This window comes from Peromyscus maniculatus, chromosome 6 (assembly GCF_049852395.1).
Source record: "Peromyscus maniculatus bairdii isolate BWxNUB_F1_BW_parent chromosome 6, HU_Pman_BW_mat_3.1, whole genome shotgun sequence".
NCBI lineage: Eukaryota > Metazoa > Chordata > Mammalia > Rodentia > Cricetidae > Peromyscus > Peromyscus maniculatus.
The window spans coordinates 57,385,079-57,407,185 of NC_134857.1; the positions used below are offsets into that span (position 1 = coordinate 57,385,079).

The 22,107-nt window shown below is 35.3% G+C and overlaps 1 protein-coding gene across 4 annotated transcripts in view; it reads left to right on the top strand.

Annotated features, from left to right (window-relative positions):
- Positions 1-22,107, top strand: part of Fstl5 (follistatin like 5) — a 596,430-nt gene that overhangs the window by 499,296 nt on the left and 75,027 nt on the right. For all 4 annotated transcript variants that reach the window (XM_006972666.3, XM_015990071.3, XM_006972669.4 and 1 more), the window contains 2 exons: positions 2,013-2,131; positions 20,051-20,200. In XM_006972666.3, coding sequence (XP_006972728.1) covers positions 2,013-2,131; positions 20,051-20,200 — 269 coding nt within the window. The remainder of the gene's footprint in view (positions 1-2,012; positions 2,132-20,050; positions 20,201-22,107) is intronic.

Below are 22,107 nucleotides of genomic sequence, written 5' to 3' on the forward strand. Positions count from 1 at the left end.
ATATATATATATATATATATAGAGAGAGAGAGAGAGAGAGAGAGCGCTTAAAGCTGACAATGAGTGAATTCTTTCTTATGGAATTTTTTATGGCTTGCATGTAGGTCTTGTCATATCTGCTACTGTTCAGGAATATCTTCTTTTAATGAGGTATTCTTTGGTAATATAATTAACAGATCATTGTTGAACTAATCTATAGTCATTTCAAGCTATATGAGTTACTGCATGATGTAAATCTATGTGCTATAAGAAAAACATACTATGTATAAAAACCATAAAGTCAGAATTAATCTTTCAATATATTTCTCTTTCAATTATGAAAATAAAAGAGAGATGATTCTATACATCAAAATGTGTGACTTTACATTTAGTAGAAGCAGATTTACAAGAATAAATATGTTTTAAATTCCATAGGCAAATATTTGTATAAATGAGGAAATTTATTTTGTTCCTCTATGGCTACAAAGCCTGATAGTGAACTTGGCAGACTGGCAGTGATCTCAATGGAAAAACATGAAAATTCTTAGTCAATTTTTGTTGTTAAAATTTAAATGAATTACTTTAGACCTTATGGGTATTTTGAGAAGTTAAGCATTTTAACCAACAATTGACTTTTCAACTTATCAAGATTTAAGTATCATCCCCCATCCTTCTAAGATCATGCACTGTGTAAAATATAAGTTGGCTGAATAAATTAGAAGTAAACAATATAATTGGAAAAATAAACTGATCACCCAGTTTAGAAAAGGAAGATCCATGGGGTTAGAGCTGAGTATACTGAATATAAGCAGAGGCTGAATCCATACAGAATAGACTACATGAGTATTGGGGGCCTGTAGCAGGTGTGTAAGCTTCTAGGACAGGTGTGGATAAGCTTGTAGGTACCCAGAACTGGTGTTTACTCTCTCAGAATAGATAAGAATGTACACATGGGTGCCCAGACAGATTTATAGACTCCCAGGCATGCAGACATGAATATGTAAGAGCTGCAAGTCAGGTTTGTATGTTGCCAGGACAGTTATACATGAGTACATAGTATCCCTAGACAGATGTATAATCCCCATGGACAGGTGTAAATGAGGATATTGATGCTTCCTGACAGAAGTGTATACTTTCAAAACAGGTGCTCATCAATATGGGGGTCCCATACTGCATGTATGTAATTTCTCAGGACAAATGACAATCTTTACAGGTGTGTACACTTTCAAATAGGTGTGTATGAGGATGTGGGAGATCCAGGTAGGTTAGCACTCTGCAAGGACAAGTGTTTCTTAAGTTGTGGTAAGAGCTTTAGGGCTTAGATTTCAGCAAACCTCATCCACCTATCAAGTGGCATCCTTTGACCTTCCTGTGCCTCTTGGCGTGTATTTATGAAAGAGAGGGAAATTTTATATGTAATGCCTTCAGGCAACAGTTAAAATACTTAGTTAAAAATTTACAGATTCTTGTAAAAAATTAGTTTATTTCAGACTGAAGAAAGAGACTTTCAAAAATATGAACTTAAAAAAAAAACACTGATACTTAAGATCTGGGTGTAGGATGTTTGACAGTATACATTCTCCAAAATCTTGTACATTTGGTCTTTTTCATTTCTAAAAGTCTTTATACACAGTGACCTCCCAAATGAGTGAAATTTCTTTCTTTTTTGGGGAATTATGATAAATATTACAATGGAATTTATTCTCCATCAGTGACTTTTACCCCTTAACTAATATCCACAATAAATAGGGAAGTATTCCATTCCAATCTCTGTATCAAAGAGCTCACAACTCCATTTTTGCTTGTTTGGAGACATGCACTGATTTATACACAGGGATCCACCTCACTGCAGGTCAGGAAGACCAGGTAAATGCCTGTGTTGTCTCCTGCAGAGACATCCCTGTACTTTGTTTTATTAGCATTATGTAACATCTTCAATGTAGCATTGCTAGGGACATGATAGGTGCTCAGGTTTTGTTGTAAAGGTTTCTGATAATTCTATTTTGAATTTTAAAATGTGTTTTATTTCTAAGGTCTTGGAATTGGGAACATGTTCTACGTTTTTTATGAAGATGGAATCAAAGTGATACAACCCACAGAATGTGAATTTCAGAGGCACATTAAACCCAGTGAAAAGCTCCTTGGATTTCAGGCAAGTATCTGAAAAGTTCCTTTACAGTTTTATGAGAAAAACTTATAAAGTAAAATTATGTTGTAGAAGGACAATGAAGTGTATAACTCTGTGAAACTTGTGAGGGAAGAAAATTCTAAATTCGTGATGCTGTCTGTGATTTCACAAAGGGAAAATAATATATTTTACAGTGTTAATACTTGTGTTATAAAGAAATTGATAGGGATGAAATTTCAACAGTAAACACAACATTTAATAACTTTCTCAGTCTATGTAATTTAGAACATCTCCAGTTTTTTAGGACATCATTTCTTTAACAAAGTAAAAGAAAACTGAGGATAATTTTTAGAATATATGTATTTTGGATACTAAACTTATTTTGCCTGTCTTCTCCCACACAAATTTATAAACTTATGCTAAACACTCAAAATGTGATTATTTAAAATATAATGAACATACTTTCAGACAAAATTATTTCCTAATTCCCATATTTAAAGTTGACAAGGCCATGTGACTAAAGAAGACATTTAAGATTGTGATTTAGAACTTGATTTTATATCTTCACCCAGCCCATTAGAGGCTGGTAGTGCTGCTGTATATTGATATATGAAGACACCATTCACAGATAAAACCAATGCCCACAGATGAAAAGCAAACATATATAGTAATAAAATGGGGAGCACATAATATTAAATTGAATTAAATAATTATTTATTACATGAAGTATTTTTTCTATGTTCAAGCATAGAAAGTATGGTTAGTTAGTACTGTGTGTACATATGGTACTGGACTCCATGGCTTCAAGTTTCCAACTGTTAAGTAAGTTCATGGGAAGATAGTGGAGTGTTACATAAGATGAAAATGTTTCATTAGGGACATCTATCACTCTGTGTCTGTCTCTGTGTTTGCATCTCTCTTTCTTTGTATCTCCCTGTCTCTCTTCCTCTTCCCTTCTTTCACTTCCTCCTCCTCTCCTTTCCTCATCTTCCCTTCCCTCATCCCCTTCCTTAATCCCTCTCCCTCACATACCTCCCTCTCCTCCTCCCCTATCTCTGTTTATCTACACATACATGTATTTTAAAACATTGACTCAGAATTGTGGACTAAGGTGTGAAGTCCAGTGACAGTTGGACCGACAGTAGAATATTTAGGTGAGAGAGGAACTTTCTGTCTAAGTGCTGCTGGCCAGTACATCAGGCTAGAAACTCAAACCAACCTGAAAGTTGGAGTCTTGAGGATGAATTTTAGGACAGGTAGAAAACTCAGTCTAGGTTTCAATATTAAAATCTTGAGACAGAATTTTGTCTCTGTTTGGGCGCATGAGTTTGGGGACATGCAGACCATACTGGATGATGTCAGTCACCTACATAAACACCTTCTTCTTATCTGTATTGGGGTTTGGCTAAGCATTTGAATACCCAGGCCTAGTCTGGGAGACGTAGGTGGCCACTTTCGCCTGTTCTTCCTTTAGTGTGTGATGAGGTGTGTATTCATGACAAGCTCAAATGCTGCTGCACATAAACACGGACAAGGAGCAATAGTTAAAACAATTTAACAAAAAGCTCATTGCCTTCATCCACTGTGAGTCACTCAGTTTTGTTTAACTTTAAAGAGGGATACATCTCATTTCTTCCCTATTTTAACATTAATCCCTGCTTTGTAATTACACTAAACAGTGTTTTCCTTTTGTTGTTTCTCAAAACATTTCCAAGAATAATTGATCACTGAGGTTTTAGGGGATAAATATAATCTCTAGTGCCTATTAATTTATGATGATAGGATCTGAAGTACTGTTTGGATGAGTGAAAACATCCTTTCTTTGGAGTAGTGAAATTAAATCTATCTTATCTGATTTTAGAGAATGCCTCTCTTGGATATAAGTGGTAGGGGAGAAATCATTTGGAATCATTTTTTCCTCATGAATAAAAAATAAACATTGATAAGATATTTTTCAAAGTCATTTCAACATTAAGGTAGTAACAGTTCAGTTCCCCACACAGGGTGTGTGGATCAATGCAGTGTAGTAGATAAGGACTGATACACTTCGAATCTTCCATCAAATTCTTCAAAAGGTGCCGTTTGCTTGCTCTAAATAAAAATTCAATTTTGGTGCAACGTCAGTTTGCATTAGGTTTCAGACTTTGGGAGAGCACTGGAGAGGATTCGTTCAGTGAACTGTGTTATTCTTTCATCTCCTGGGTTGATTTTTGCCCTTTGTTTTGTATCTCTGGTTGGCAGGACTCTTGCTTTATTCATATTAGCTCTACACAAGATTTCTTCTTGTCAGGGAGGGTATGATCTTCAAGCAAATATGTTTCTCATTCAGACTTATGGATTCATATTCAAATTGAAATAAGTTTGGGGGAAAATGTTTAAAACTCTTCAGATTACTTACTTTTTATTCTCTTGGATATCAAGGACTGTCAATCTCATCTACCACCCACGTGGCCTTTCAAGGTTTTTAATTCAGTCAACCCCAGGCCTTACAGATAGAGCTTTCTTTGGATCCAGCTGCTAGTCTTGACAAAAACCAGGGTCCTACTCTGACCGGCTACTGGTCCAGCTGTAAGACAATGGCACATGAATTATCATGCTTAACTAATCTAGAACATGCCCCCAAAGGTTCTTTACCTGCATTCAGTGCCAATTTAAAGCGTTCTGAGAAGCAAACCAGAACTCACAGCCTTTTGTAGCACACCTAACACGGATCTCTAAGATTCCTGCACAAAGGAGCTTCCTCCTTTGAAAATTAATTTCCTTTGAGAAGTCAACATCAGTACTTTATCAGAATACAGAGTGTACCTAAGGATAGGAGATCCACAGCACAATACCCGGATGAGGCAGGAGTGACATAAGTCAGCAAGGAGGAACAGCCCACGTTTCTCCACAGTGAGCAACCAACTCACCAACTCTCCTAGTGACAATTCCAGTTTCCCTTTGCTTCTTGTTCTGTTTCTAATTCAATTACTACTTTTCCATATTAGGTACCCCAAACACTTATTTAAACAGCAGCCCTCTTAGGTTGTGTGGACCCATTACATCCAGGTATAGCCAGTGGGCAGCTCTTGGAGTTCCACACTACAATGGGGTCTGGAAAACACAAGCAGGAGACTCCCCCACAGAGTGCTGTCTCAGTGGGGCACTGCTCAAACAGGGTTTAATTTGCAGAACTGTGGAGCGATAAGAGTTTATGCTTTTGTTCCTTTGCATGTGCGGTGACATCATGCAAAGAACTTCCTATGGAGAGTAATATAAATGCCTTCTAAATATTCCTTCAGAGATTACTCTCTAGATTTCAAAAGAAATACGTTTATGAAACTGTTCTTTGAAGTGCTAGATGTAAAGAGATCTTCTGACATTTCTAAAAATGCACACTGTTGTAACATTCTTCCTCTGTGTTTCTGTTGAACATCTGTTTGGAAGCTCCCACTAGGGTGACTTTGGCTGAGGGTGGGGGTTTAAAGCAGGTAGCAGTGTCCTGATGGAGGTGTGCAGTTCCCTTGTGCATTAGGCACAATAAGGTTATAGAGACACCATATTAAGGCTCTTCAAGGAGCTGTTGATAGCCAAGCTGAGTTAATCACTGTGAGCAGAATAATTAGTGCATTCAAAGTTACTTGAATTTTTCCCTAGATTTTTTTTAATGGTAGAGATGTTAAGTGATTTAAAAAAGTATTGAAACAGATATTATTAAGCATAAAAATACTTGATATTTAAAATGCCATACAATTCCTTACCATATATGACTTAAATTACAGGTTTTGTAAAGTTTATTGTATTTGTATAATGAAAATACAGAAATTTATTGCTAAGAAATAAAAGTTTATTGTTGTTTATTTTTTAAGAAATAATGGCTTGTTTCACCATGTCTCCTCATGTCCACTCCACACTTTATATATTAAATTAAACAATTTTTTTGTCCTTGGCACATAATGTATTTTGAATTATCACTATTTTTGTTTGTTTGTTTTTTTGAGACAAGCTTTCTCTGTGTAGCTTTGTGCTTTTCCTGGAACTCGCTTTGGAGACCAGGCTGGCCTCAAACTCACAGAGATCTGCCTGCCTCTGCCTCCCGAGTGTTGGGATTAAAGGTATGTACCACCACCGCCCGGCCTGAACTATCACTATTAAATATTTTATGAGGGTATGTTTTTGACAATTAATCATTTTAGTCAAACAATCCCCATTTTCATTTTTAAAGTGTATTAAAAACTCTATCAGGTTACAAACATCAACTGAATTTTTCAGGAAGGAAAGGAAGCATAAATCAGCAAATTTTTAGCATTAATTTTATTAAATATTTAAATCTGTAGATATTCCAAAACTGTTCAGTATTGAAATTTTAATTTTTATATGCTTTGTGATTATTTTTTCAATGGATTTTCCATGCTGAAATTAAGATATAGTCACCTAATAAGAATTCAAATGACAATGCCTGAAATCTAAAATTCACTGGTCTTACCTAAAGAGGCTGTTAAGTCATTGCCCAGAAGAATTAGTTTCAGATTGTTGATTTATTTTTAAATATTTGTTGAATAATTTTAGGAAATTATTATGGACTTTTCAACACTTTAATAATGCAGTCAATCTTTCCCAGAGCTTGCTAAGCTATAGTACAGCTGCACCATCAGCTACACTGTTCATTTATCTCTAAAGCTTAATATGCAAAATAATTACAATAGCTACTGTTCTCTTATGGAAATGCACATGCACAAAGCAGCATGTTATATAACACTGACAGACACACAAACTTCTGTTTCAGTCGTATTTGTAAAAATTATTTCCTAGTGAAAACTCAAAAGGATGACAATAGGAGTTTCCTGATGGGAAGTCTGGGAGCTTTCAGGTGAAATTAAACCATATTTTAATATAAATTCTTTTTAAAAGGTACATAAAACATAAAATGGTATGGTATATATTCTTCAGCACAATACAGTATTTCAATACATGTAGTCATTGCATATTTTTTGTATCAGATAAGATATATATGATTTCAAATAAGGGTTTTTTTGTGGAGAAAAACAATCCTAACTCTTTTACCATTTTAAAATTAGCTATAATCACTGTGCTTTTCAACAGCTCCCCAGAATGTCTTGCTACCTTGCTAATTTTAACTCGGTACCTACTGATCAGCCTTTTTTCTCGCCTATCTACTCAAAACCCTTATCCTCTAGTACTTCCCAGTTGATCTACAGTGCTATGACATCAGATTTTAGTTTTATTTTTTTTCTGCATAAGAGAAATTTGTAGTAATTTGTCTTTCTTTCTCACTTTGGACTATTTCACTAAACATAACATTAAGTTACATTTATTTTCTAACAAACAACAGGTTGTCAGGATTGTTAGAGCTACTTAATATTCCATTGTGTGTTGCACCCCATTTCCTTATCTATTCATTGTAATCTAAAATAAATTTCTCTAATATTAAACTCTATATTATCACTCATACACATCCTAAATGAGTTTTGTTTAATTGTTAATGCATAGGTCTTGATTGAAAACTCCCATTGTGTCAGGTTTTGTGGTAATAATGTCTTGAAGAGGAAAGAGGAGGACACACATGAGCTATAAATTACAGGCCTGTGTATGTGTGGCCGTTGCTCTTATAGGAATATGAATAATAAAGCATGTTAAAGACATGCAGCTGAATTTCCCTTGAATGAAGCATCTTTCCCTAGATCAGGGAAGTGCACTGCCATGAAGCTAGAAGAAAAGTAGCAGGACAGATTGGCATGGGGCCATGCAAAAGATGTTCTATTGTGAGTCTCACCTCACTGCTGCACAGACAATGGGCTGAAGGGAGTGCATCATGGACAACACAACTCAGTTGCTGGAAATGTGGCTGAGTGTCCACAGGGATTGTGCCTGCCCTGGGCCATCTCTAAATGCCATGTCCATAAGCTCAAGGCTTTCAGTTTCAACCGTATTTTAAGATGAAAAAATATGGTCTTTATGATAAGAACAGAGGAACATTATAAGGCCCTGCTCAAAAATTTTTATATCTACAGCCCCAATTTTCATTATAGTTGGTGCTTTAATCTGTAACATTGGATACACTTATTAACTGATATAATTTTACAAATATAATATTTTGAAATAATTGAAAATGTGATTTTATGCAACTGATCATTTTTTTATATTTTTCCTGTAATTGATAAAACAAATTTACTTCCATGTAATTTTTATATTATCTTTTCACCATAAACCTGTACACAATAAAATTTGCTACTGTATTTTCTGCATGCAGGAGGCTGAGGTAGGATGACTGTTGCAATGTCAAGGCTATGTCTGGTCTACATTATGAGTCCAGGATAGGCAGGGCTACATAGTAAGACTCCATCTTAAAATCACATAAACTTTAAGTCTTCTAAAACAATTGTCAAGCAATAAGTATTAGGAAAAATGTGAAATTATTTGAAATCTTGTCCTATGGCTGAGTGGCAATGGGCTTGCTTCACATGTGTGAAGCTCTGGGTTCCATCCCTGATGCTAGAGAAAAAAAAAGGTTAATCAGATGCAGTGTTGCTCTTCATTAGCATTTTTATGTGGCACAGATTTCTGTGTGAACTGCAATCAGGTTTAAAAATAGAAATGTATATAATTATATCTGCAGATAGATTTATAATCTAGGGGAGATAAATCTGTTATGTCAGAATATTTTTTTTTCAGCCAGTAGCAGGCTCTCAAAACTAGGCAGCCTGTCTTCCACATCAGGCACTTTTAGCTGGACAATATGTGAGGATGGAAAAATCTCATCCAAATGATAGGCACCATCTGCCTCTGACACTGTTCACTGCTGGATCAAAGTGGGATGCTTAAGTGGTATTACATGGGTTGAATAATGGAGATGAGTCAATAGACTGACAAGCAGCTTAATTCATACTCCCATCTCACCAATAATGCATAGAAAGAAGATACAGATATTCTACATATTGAGATGGAGAATCTTATTTCACAACTAAAATCACTGAAAAGAGAAACCTATAAAATGCACATTACTCAATGCCATACTAAGAAAAAAGAACTTTGAGGGGAAGGAGGCCACAGCTCACACTCCAAGTCATTCAAATTATTTAACTACTTCTTCTTAAAAGTTTGTTCTTTTTTTCTTGTATGGATTTATAATGATGAGAAATATTTTACTTCAAATACAATGAGCATCCAAGGTAAATTAAATCCAATTGAGGTCATTTGAAATGTTTAAAAAGGCTAGATTTTACCTTTGAACCTATTTCACATCTAAGATTTCATACCATATTTATAATGCCATATTTATAATGTCATTGTTAGTTTTTAAAATAATGTTACAGTGCTGATTGATGAGGTAAATGAATAGCCCAAGTCAGACTTGAGTTGAAGGAAACTCTGAAGTTCAGATCTTGGCTGTGTTTAAACAGCTACACTGACATATAACCAAGAGTCTACCTTTCAAAGTCAGAAAATCATTCTGTGTAGCATATAATGAGGGATCACTCTTTTATTGCTCTCTTTAATTCAAAGAATGTATTGACAGTTAGTTGGAGTGTTCATGAAAACACAAATAAAATTAGGGTACACAGTGCATTTGAGGTTAGTATTCTCTCCTTGTAGGATGACTAGGGTATACCATATATTTGAAAGGAATATCACTATTTCGAAGGTAACTGACTGCTTCTCTTGGGCACTGTGATTATACTTAACTTTCCATTATTTTAAGAATAGAACAGTAGAATGTATGTATGTTATGAAGTAACAGGTTTTTCATTATTATTTTTTCTTTGCTATCCACCTTGCTAAGTTCACTTTGTAAGATAAACTTACAACTCCATTATGAAAAAATACCTTCAATAGTTTGAGAAGCAAAATTAAACTGAGTCTTTTAATTCCAAATGTCCCTGCTAGTTATTAAGAAAGTTGATTGAATGTGAAGCTCCAGTTTCTACCTAATTCACATTTATTGATAATTGCCATAATTACTATATCTCACTGGGGTTTTGGTATTTGTTTTCAGTTCAACACCTTTTGCCAATGACTTTCTTTTGGTTATATGACATTACTTGAGACCTTTGGCCTGGAGAGTTAGTTTGGATTCTCTCACTGTTTCACTGTTTGAAACACAAGCCTATACAGTAGCCACAAATTTGCTATCCCTGGAATCTAAGCCCTTTAAGATTCTGCCCCAACCCAGAATTTCAATCCCTTGAAACCACTAGGAGAACTGAAATGCTATCCAATTTGCACTTACTTATAATGTCTCCAGTTTTCTCACTATATTTTATAGGGATTTAATATCTAACACACTATTATTCATCATATCAAATATTCATAAGTAATTTAAATTTTGATAAACATTTTGCATTTAGATACAGTTCAGTCATTCAATATCTTTGATTTTTCATCCTTGAATTAAAATATAGTTGCTAGAATTTGAATTCAATGTTATCAAAATCTAGATCAGTAAATGAGAAATGTCCCAATAAGCTCAATCTGAGCAACCAATGGCAGAGAGAAATATGTATTTGCCACACTTCAGATTACCCAGAAACTCTTAAATACATGCAGTCAAACCTGTGCAGTTATGGAAAGTGAAAACAAAGTTTATGTGAAATATGTAGACAAGTGTAATTTCATGAAGTGCAATCCCCAGAGAAAATTCTACCTGAAAATAAGAGGTGAGTAGTACTGATTACTTGAACAATACAAACATGATTTTGTTTAATCCTCACAATGACTCTGTCTGATGGAAGGCATTATTATATGCATTTCACTAAAGAGGTAATCAGGGCTTATGAAAAGTATTTCAGAGCTAATATGTGGGTATTGCTGTGTGTTACACCTGGGCATGATTAGCATGCAGACAGATTGTTCAGGTTTCCCTTTCCAGCACTGGCTTCTGCCTGCACACCGCCCTCAGCCTAATTTTTACACTGACAATAAAATGCATAAACGTATTTGGATTAGGTTGAAAATAAGAATTTCTGTAGTGTTTTCTCTGTGTTTTTTGATGTCCTAAAATCAAAACCATACAATAAGTAGTATTCTAGTGTAGCCTCAATTCAGGTAAAAATAACCCCTGTATTGTATATCCAAAAGTGCTCTGGCTTACATGGACATAAATGAAGTCTTTAATAGGATGTGTCAAATTCATTGTACTCCATTTTTGAAGGTGGGTGGTATATTTTATGGGTTCTAAGCAGTGGATCCTAATTAGAAGATGGAGGAAAATATTTGTATCTCAGTTCCTGTTAGTATTTTTAAAAAATGAGTATGTTATCCTCAGAGTCCTAGTTATAGCTCAATGATAGAGCCCTTGCCTAATGAAAGCAAATCCTTGAGTTTTCATCCACAGCAGCAAAAAAGGGAAAATAAAATGTCTTTGGTTCTAAATTACTTAATAGCTTATTTTAAATATTAGTTGTAATCATTGTGCAAATCAATATCCAAAAAATATTATAACTAGAAATTTAGAAATAGCTCAGGTAGATAATATATATATATGTGTGTATATATATACATATATATATATATACATATATATATATATGTACACAGAGTTTTATATACACATATTTCTAAAAGGCTGTAAGAGATATCATTATAACATAGAACTATATATTTTGATGCAATTTTAAATGTTTATTTTATATTATTTATTTATCAGAAATTGAACAAATCACGCAGCCAAAAAAAGTTTGTATCCTATCACATGATTTTCCAAGTATGACTTTATTATTTTATTGACAGAGTGGAATCAAATTGTTATCACACTGGTTATACACATATGTGAATATAGCACACATATATTATTAAGAGAGAATTTGTGACACAGGAGCTCAATCTAATTTTGTTTGTTTGCTTTTGGTTAGTAAGTAGTCGGTGCAAATGAAATCCTCCAGATAATCCAATAACATACACTCAAGCCTGATCTATTCAAGAATTCAGGAGGCACTAAACAGCTGTGTAGCAGGAATCTTAAAAGTTCTTATTAATAAAATCAAACCCGAGGCCAGTTATTGGGGTCAATGCTGGTAGATCAGAGAGACAGAACAAGCCACAGCTATCTCACCTTGCCATTTCCTCAGCTGGTCCTGTTTCCTCGGACTGGAAGCCTCTGAGTCCTTATCCAGAATGAATCTCTGCTGAACTGTCTTGCTCCAAAGCCTGAAAGCTTAACCAGCCAAATGCTTAACCAGCCAAATGCTTCTAGTTTCTGGTCCTCACGCCTTATATATCTTTCTGCTTTCTACCACCACTCCCTAGGATTAAAGGCTGGCTTTCTGGGATTAAAGGCGTGTGTCACCATGCTTGGCTATTTCCAATGTGGCCTTGAACTCACAGAGATCCAGAGGGATTTCTATCTCTGGAATGCTATGATTAAAGGTGTGAGTGCCACCATTTTCTAGCCTTTGTATCTAGTGGCTGTCTGTTCTCTGACCCCAGATAAATTTATTAGAGTACACAATATTTTGGGGAACACAATACCACCACACAGCTATTTTTAAACTATAGGCTAGTTTTAGTTTACTTACTGATAGTGGTCTAAAAGACCGCAGTGCACAGACCACATTATGGTTAGTACTGCTGTAGAGTTGGACTTCCTAGATTGTGACTAAAAGATGGCACATAAAAGACTAAATCTTGATCCATTTATTATCTATCACAAGTAAGATTTAAATACATATTCATGCACCAAATTTTGTGCCTCATCTTTAGTAAAATTTCCAAAGGCTAACATTTTTATTGTGTACAACAGAATATGACTTTGCCAAACTGTTGAATACAAATATAAACTCTGAGGAACTCTAAGCAAGAAGATCCCTGAGACACATTGTGATAGAAGGTCCACATGCAGAAAATGGGACTATTTCAACTCCACATTGAAAACACATTGATTAAGAAAATGGGTGGTGTGTTTTCAAGAGCTGAAGAAAATCATTGTTTCTATTTTTTTAATGAAATATACTTTGAGTAAGAAAACTTATTGAAGACAGTATAAATTGAGTCGTATGTTTTATTATTTCTGTACAATTAGTGTATGTATATAGAGAGGTTTGTCTAGATGTAAAGACTGGGTTTAGCCAACTACTTGCTTGAGAGGTTATATCAGTCCAGCTGTCTGCTGTTTATTATTTGGAAGTTCTTTACAATTAAAGGATTTGAGTAAAATTATTTTGCTCAATTAATACCATTAATTTGCTGGGAAGTGGTGGTGCATGCCTTTAATACCAGCACTCAGGAAGTAGACCCAGGCAGAACTCTGTGAGTTCAAGGCCAGCCTGGTCTACAGAGTGAGATCCAGAACAGGCACCAAAACTACACAGAGAAACCCTGTCTCAAAACAAAACAAAACAAAACAAAAAACAAAAAAAAAGTTTACAAAACACATGTGCTAGGAAGGAATCATTAGTGCATAATGAAACACAGTGGTCCCTCATCTTTATTCTCTGAAGTGATGTATGGAGTTTGTAGCTTTAAGGAACAGAGAGTGCAATGACTCATAAATAGTCAGCAGTGAGTACAACTCTCCCAATTCTACTCATTCTTAGCCAATGGAGAGAATTCTCAGGCCCTGGTGAACCGCTTGGTGGAAAAGCACAAAAGTGAGATAAGGCAAAGATGCTCAAACCAATGTCTGTTCAGCGACTACTGACAAGCTACAAGAACAGTGTGCAGAAGCTGTCTACCTAAGTGCTTGTGTGTACCTATTTAATTAAGATGTCAGCCCCTGGCTTCTTTGTTCCAACACCTTTCCATTTCTTCCCTGTCTACCTATGGCTGTCTACAACACACTCTGGGATGAATGCATGCTGCTGCTTCATTCAGTGTCCATAATAATTTGTGCAAATCTTAGGACATCTCATGTGCCATCACTAATGCACTGTTATGAGTCATCATACTAGTGTCAACTTTTCCATTCACAACTCTTTAAATTGTATAAAACAGTGATTGTACAGACTATTCAGACCACCAGATAACCTCTCCTTATAGTTGAGAGAACCTGGCCTGGCTTTTAATTAGTCTCAGCACACTTGATTCTCTTACTATTACATAGGTCAGTCTTTAGATATTATAACTTACACTTTCCTTTTCACTCCTAATTGTCAGGCTATTTTACATACCAATTCTTCTTACACACACACACATACACACACACACACACACACACACACACACACACTATTTGTCTCTGTGTGTGTGTGTTTAGAAATAACTTTAATTCTCAATTTTCTTTGTCCCTGTTCTTTTATATCTAATACTTTATAGAAGTGCAACCTCAATTTTCCTTCCTCTCTCTTTCTTTCTATCTGTCTTTGTTTCATTGTTTTTTCCTTCCTTCCTTCCTTCCTTCCTTCCTTCCTTCCTTCCTTCCTTCCTTCCTTCCTTCCTTCCTTCCTCTCTCTTTCTTTCTCTTTTTTCTTTTCTTTCCTTCTTTCTTTTTATTTTTTGAGTTTCCCTAACATAAACCAAGCTTTATTTTCTCTCTCCATCTATCTGCTTATCTATGCCCCCACACAGCAAATAAGTTACCTTATCTTTAAGTTTTGATTCAAGTTTTCACCACTTTATGTATTCCTTTTTTAATGTAGAATGTTTGTTCTGTACTATACACTTCACAGTTTTTTTTTTCTAGAAAGATTTAAATGAAAGGAGGTATGATAATGGCATAACTGGAGATTATTCTCTTGTGTCATGTGATCATAGTAGGTCCTCAGTATGGATGACCACCTAGCTTCGAGGAAATGGATCAAGGAACCCAGATTTGAGCTTTGGCTTTTTACAAGTAGCAGAAAATAATGCCACCTGGATCAAAAAGAATTTAATTAAGAACTAACCTTCTAACTAGGGTAGGGATTGTATAAAATCAGAAATCAGCAAAATTTCCTACACAGCCAAGTTTTTTTAGGCTTTGCAGCCCATGAATTCATGGACACTGTAGCAGAGAGGCAGCCATTTTTTTTCCTCTTAAGTGAATGGGTTAGTGAAGCTCTATCTCAAAGACACTTTATTTACAGAAACCTGAATTTTATGCATGTTTTACACATTATTCATTTGTTATCTTCTTTCTATTTTATTTTGTTCTTTAAACAATATAAAAAAAACAGTTTTAACTCCTGGTTGATAGTGAAATAGACAGTTTACTGAATGTGTTTCTAGGCCCCTTATTTTCTGACCCTGTCTCACAGTAATGAAAGAACATTGCACAAGAAAATAATAAGCATGCTTTCTTAATTATGCTTTATTTGCAAGTAAGGCTCTGCACCATATCAGGCACATAGTAGCTACTCAATTAAAGCAGCCCAAGAACTGAAAACTAGTGGTTGGTATGAGCCTGGTGGTCAGGCTCTATAATCTTAGCTACTTAGGAGCCTGAGACAGAAGATGGAAAGTTTAGCTTCTCTCACTAAAGAAATAAACTTTTTTATTTTCTTTCATAAAACTTTTCTTTTAACTTCATATATGTGTTTATGTGTGTATTCAGGATGTATGCCCAAATGAGTGAAGTGTGTAACATCTACTGGAGCTTGAGTTACATGATGCTGTGGGTCACCCTACATGATCACCGACAATATTTGGAAATATTTGCCATATTCATGGCTGACATCGCCCCATCCCCAGATCTAAAATTCGAAGTTCTCTGTTGGCTTTGAAAAACTGTCCCCTAAAGAAGGTGATATAAAAGGGTTAGCTTAAATATGATGAACTTAGCAGGGAGAGGTGAAGTAGAAGAGGCATGGAGGTCCTTGTGTTCACAGATAAGCACTAGGTGAGCCAGAAATGTTAAACACAAGGGATTTCTCTTCAAAGAGAGAGATGTATAACTGTTTTCCACCTAGAAGGCTGGGAACAGACATGATTAAGAAATAGCCTGGTGGCTTTTGCACTATCTGTGTGGCCAGAATACACTGATTCCACCAGACCCTTATCTCGAGCTTGTTTGTCTCAATCAATCTGAAGTGCTATCCTTCTTCCCACAGATCCTTATCATTAGCTTGTTTAATCTGAGTCTGTTTTTCTTTTAGTTAATCTATAGAAATTACCATTATGGAAGATGTCACTCACACTTTATGAAGAGTTTCCATGTGGGCATGTTTTTAGCTTGTTGTGCACATGGGATTGAGTTAATTATCACTAGACAAATTTTACCAAATTGTTCTGTGCTTTAAAAAGCCTAAAATAAACAACCCTGGGCTGCACTGTCAAAGTTTGAAACATCACTGGCTACAGAGTCCTGCTGACCCAAACTACTTTAACTCCCACGGATCATATTTTGCTGGCCTTGGTGGTTGCAGAAACCCCCTCCTTCAAGAAAAAAGAATTATGATTCTACAATGTTCTCAAAAGATTTAAATAAAATAAAATGCATGTTTAGAGTGGAAAAGCAAATTGATTTAATTAAGTGGTTCATAATTGGTAGTTTAACTTTGAGGAAGTAATGCATTGTTAGTATTACTGAAAACAGGGAAGTGAGGGCAAGTATCCTAAGATCAGAGAGTGGAAAGAAAGACTCCAGGGGCCTGGACATGTACATTAATTGGTAGAGTACTTGATTTTTAACCATGATTCCCAAGATTCAGTCTTGAGCACTGCATACTAAGCACAGTGACTCATGGATATACTGACAAGAGATAGAGACAGGAAGAATATGAGTTCAAAGCCGTTGTTGGCTACATATAGAGGTGAAAGTCCACCTTGGGATATATAAGATCTTGTCTCAAGCAATCAATGACAGGAAGGAAGGAAACAAAGAAGGAGGTACAAAGGAAGACAAACTAGTAGCAGAAACTTGTTGAGTGATGGAAACATGGGAGTACTTAATGCAAATGAAAAATAAAATTGTATTTCCCAAGGACAGTAATGCAAGATTTGTTGAAGGCAAGAGTATGAAGAATAAAAGGGAAGACAGTAAAGTAGATATTTGAGGCCAGATTGTTGTACTGGGTAATCAATATAAAAAAAATAGAATGATGAATTCCCAATTTTAAACAAGTGGATATAATTTCCAGTTTGACTTATTAAGGTCCTGCAAAGAAGGTACCAACAGCACTATTAAAGTACAAAATTATAACTTCTAACGTAGCCAGCATAAATCTCATAGACCTTTAATGTTTTCGGGTAACATAACAGATATACATGATATATAGGATTTAATATGGAAATGACCCAACCAGAAAAAGTTCTAATTTTGATCTAGAATCATATTTTTCTTTCTAACTCTTATCCTATTAGCATATATTATTTAAATGCTGTTTTTATTGTTGGTATTTTTGTCCTTTCCCATTAAATGCTTAATACATGTGAGTAGCATCTCTCTATAATTGCCATCCACAAATATAAGTACTAATATGTTTAATCTGACGAAGAGTAGCATTATCATTAAGTGGAACCTAAAAGACTTTAATCAGAAATAACGACATAGGCAAAGGAAAGGAAATTCAAGGTGTCTGTGAGGAAGCTCCTATGGGCTTTTTGAAAAATGATTACAAGTCTGGCCAGGGGTGCCTTTTGGGAATGGCATACAAATAGAAAATCATTCCCAAGTTGAGCAATTTAGTTTACTGTTGAATCGTTCTGAAGCACCAACGCTGTGGAAATTGCTCCTGGTCTGGCAGTTGTTTGCCTGACAGCTATGTGTCAGGTCATTCACATTGTATTACTACTGCAGACTTAATGGAAAGATTTTACACAAGAGCAACACATTTGTAAACAATTTCCTTATATTCAGGGCCTTTCATCAGATATCAACCTTAGGTCTAACTTTCCTCCCAGCACTTTGTACCTCCATAAATATTTTATCTGGTGTTTATCTCTCAAAAACATAGGGTCTTGTCAGTGACATTCAGTACAGTTCTGAAGAAAAGTTACCCAGGTGTTTCATGGGAACCAATGAGTGAAATTTCAAAACTACACTCTTTTAAATAGGTTCTGCCTCCAGCTTGGCGTGACCTCTTCAATCTGCCACGGCCCTCTCCATGGCCCCACTGCTAATCAGCCATTGTGCCGCAAGTTACTAAACAACATTCATTTCCTAACCCAAAGCTATCTGTATCATTCAAAACTGACTGTTGGATTTTAGGTTATTTACAGGTTATTCTATGAAGAATAGAATGCCTTAACGAATAGGGAACTGGAATGTTCCTGAACATTACAAACTGAACTGATATCAGCTCGCAGATGCTCTATGTCCTCCTTGAGTTACACCTGATGTTGCATAATGCAAACTGTAAACCACAAATACCTGATTACAAAGTGCTCTGGTATTTCCATTGTATTACAGATTTTAAGACAAACTTGCAAACTACCTATAATGGCTGTGCTACCTGAGCTATATTGTATTATTGGATATTAATGTAATCAGTCATGTCTGATGTGGATATTATCATTGGTTTTGCTAAATCCTTTTCATCAAGGACATTAAATGGAACATCCAAGGAACACTATTTTGTATGAATTAGAAAAGAAAGTAGGCACTCTAAAATAGTTTGGGATTTGATAGTCTACAAATACTGTGTGCAGGAGTGTACAAATAAAAGAAAGTTGATTTTAGCAGCATTTGTCAGTCCTAAATAAAAACCCATGTAAATCTCTACAATGGTCATTCATCAGATTTTTGTGCATGTGTGTACACTCATAACTCTGGTACACCGAAGCAGCTGCTGGCATTTTTGTCATGTTTGCTTGGTGCTTTTGTAGGTCTTGAACAGTGGAGGTGGGTATGTTTCTTACTCCTTTGCCTGCTCTTGGGACTCTTTTCCTCCTGTTGGTTTGTCTTGCCCAGCCTTGACATGAGGGCTTTTGCTTTGTCCTATTGTATCTGCTTTTGTCCTGTTTGGTTCTCATCTCTTAGGGGCCTATTCTTTTCTGAAGAGGATAAGGAGGAGGAGTGGATCAGACAGAGAGGAGAGGTGTCAGAAGCTAGGAGGAGTGGATTGTATTGCTTCCTGTGACTGGGATGTATTGCTTGAGAGAAAAATCCATTTTCAATTTAAAAGGGGGGAAAAGAAGATAGAGAAACTGAATTTATCTTTGCATGAGGTTTGTTCTCTTAAAGATACTTGACACTGGAAGGTCTTGGAAGCAAATTAGATTTATTAAGTTTTAGTTAAACATTGAGTGAATAAACAATCAATAAAAATGAAAAGGGTTTACATTTCACTAGTAAAATAAGTAACTGGATATCAAGTCCAAAGGAAACTCCATTACCTTCACAGAAAGGGAAGCCCATTGTCTTTGTCCAAAATTGAGTGAAGGCTCAGCTCAAGCTGGACTATAGAAGGATTTTTTTGGCATTTAGATAAAAGCCAGCATTCCTCAGGAATTGTGAAATGGGTTCCTGTCTGCTGAAAAAAGTCATTCTCCTTCCCTCTGGCAGAGGGACATATTGCTTTATTGACATATGCCTATGACACCTTTCAACATATCAAAGTTCATGCTAGCCTCCAGGCCTCTTTAGCCCTTAATCACACATAAAGATTACTGTAACTTACAGACTTCCATCCTCACAGATACTCTTCGTTCATTCCCTGTGTAATGGTAAGGTTTTCCCCATGCCTTGGCTATTCTCACTATTTTCTTTCTTGTTATTCTCTATGATTCTTACTCCCTAGGTCGGGCCATGTCCAACCTGATTCTTTTTTCTATGCTCTGGACTCGTTTACATGCCCCTGGATATTTTCTCTCTCTTATCCACAATAAAAACCTTCTTCATAATAACAGGAAATCATCTCAGTGTTTTATTTTTCTGCTCCTCCACTTAATCTTGGGATTTGGAATCTTATTTATATTGTTTTCTATACATCTGCAATGAACTTAAATTTTCTCTGCATTCCACTGCCACTTATTTGAATATTCAACATTTACTTTGAGTGTACTAAATCATTAAATATTAATTTTACTCAAGATATTTCCTTACCATGTTATAATATAGGATGTAAATTTGTTTTTCTGTTTCCTAAACTAAAGGATGAAGTCTGTCCCAAAGATGAAGAGGATGAAGTGCAGAGATGTGTGTGGGCTTCTGCTGTTAATGTAAAAGACAAGTTCATTTATGTTGCTCAGCCAACTTTGGATAGAATCTTAATTGTTGATGTGCAGTCCCAAAAAGTTGTTCAGGTATGATTGATGGCTACTTTTGAAAATGAAACTTAAAAGAAATATTCGCATTCATCTTAGAGTCTCTACAACCTAACTAGACTACTGCCATTTAATTATTAAGATGTCTTTCATTAATTGGATGACTAAAAACATTTATGTCTTCTCAAAGTTTTCTTCTAACTCTTCTCTTTGCATGTAGTGAATTAAGGGAAATTTTTTCAACATCTTTTACTTTATAATATTTGAATTTTGGACTCACATATAATATTAACATGATTAATTGCCTTTTTATTTTCTTATTCTAATTCCACACAGGAAAATCATGTTTGGTAGTAAACTGAGATATCCCTAGTTATTATCTTAACAAAAGCTGAAACAATATTCAAATTCACAAGTTAGTAAAAAAATATTAAATTGCTATAAATAATAAAACAGGTTGATACAGAAGACAACATTTAATAGACCCTGCCATGATGATGGAATCACAATATGTTTAGTTCATGTTTCCAGTATGAACCACCATGATTGAGTTTTTATTCCTTCCAAGACTATGCTATGAGGCAATTTGCTCAAATTCAAATGTAAAATAACACATGGAAGGCATTATATCTTGACTATCTGTGTCCAAATTTACACCTGAACAGTTAAGATCTTTGGCTTCAGTACAGAAAAACAAATAAACTCAAACTAGCATTATAAGATACACATTCCTCTTAAATGGGCATAATCACTGTTTATATTTTAGAGTAACATTGAAGCTCAAATAAATTCATTCAGGTTAAGCATTTACATCATACCATGGCATATGAAGAGCCACATAGATCTATTATCTATCTATCAATGTACCTTAGACAAAATGGAGTCAAACCACCACTTATATGTATAGATAAGCTGTATAGTCAATATTGCTATTTAGCCCACAGATCTTGATTACTTTCTAAAGGAATAAGAATTACTAACAAGTACAAAGATGAAAAAGTAATTGTGTTATTAACACCCCACATGAATTCATCCAGCCAGCCAGCCAGCCAATCATTCCTCTATTCATGTTATATTCATGGATTGATTGCTATTATAAGATGTATTGGCTTTAAATAAATTAATGGAATTGGTTCTAACATAAGGATCTGCTACCTGCCAGAATCTTAGTTCTTCACTGACATTTAGTTTGATGGTTTAGATTCTGATGTGAGAATGGATAGTGAAATCTTGAACAAAATCATGAATAGGTATTCTACTAGAAAATTCTAAGGCTTCCAGGCTCACACATTTATCATGGCTCTCCAATTTAATGGTCCCTTACCTATTTTTTTTTTTTTTGGTTTTTTTCGAGACAGGGTTTCTCTGTATAGCTTTGTGCCTTTCCTGGAACTCACTTGGTAGCCCAGGCTGGCCTCGAACTCACAGAGATCCGCCTGCCTCTGCCTCCCGAGTGCTGGGATTAAAGGCGTGCGCCACCACCGCCCGGCTGGTCCCTTACCTATTATGAGAACAAATAGCTTGTATGTTACAGTTCATTTGCATGTGATTTCGAGGCTGTTGAATTTTGACAAGAGTAGTTTTATTTTGATTTACTCTGAGATAGGCCAGTGTAAATTAGAAGCATTTGGTCTGAAATGATCAGAACTCTTTGCCAAAATTTTAAAATTAGATGCATGATCTGAGACTAATCAAGTTGGTCTTTAAATTCAATTTTAAGTAGAGACGGACATTTACTGAATATATATTTCCTACTAGATATTCGAAAGTGGAAAAAGCCAACATCACTTATTATTCATACAATTTTGCCTTCAGACAATGTTGTCAAATTAAAAATTAATAGAAATAATGGATAATAAAATGGCCAAATGCTATGCAATGATCACATAAATCATTACTTTTAAGTCCCTGTTGTATCTATAAAATGCAAGGAAAATTTAAAAACT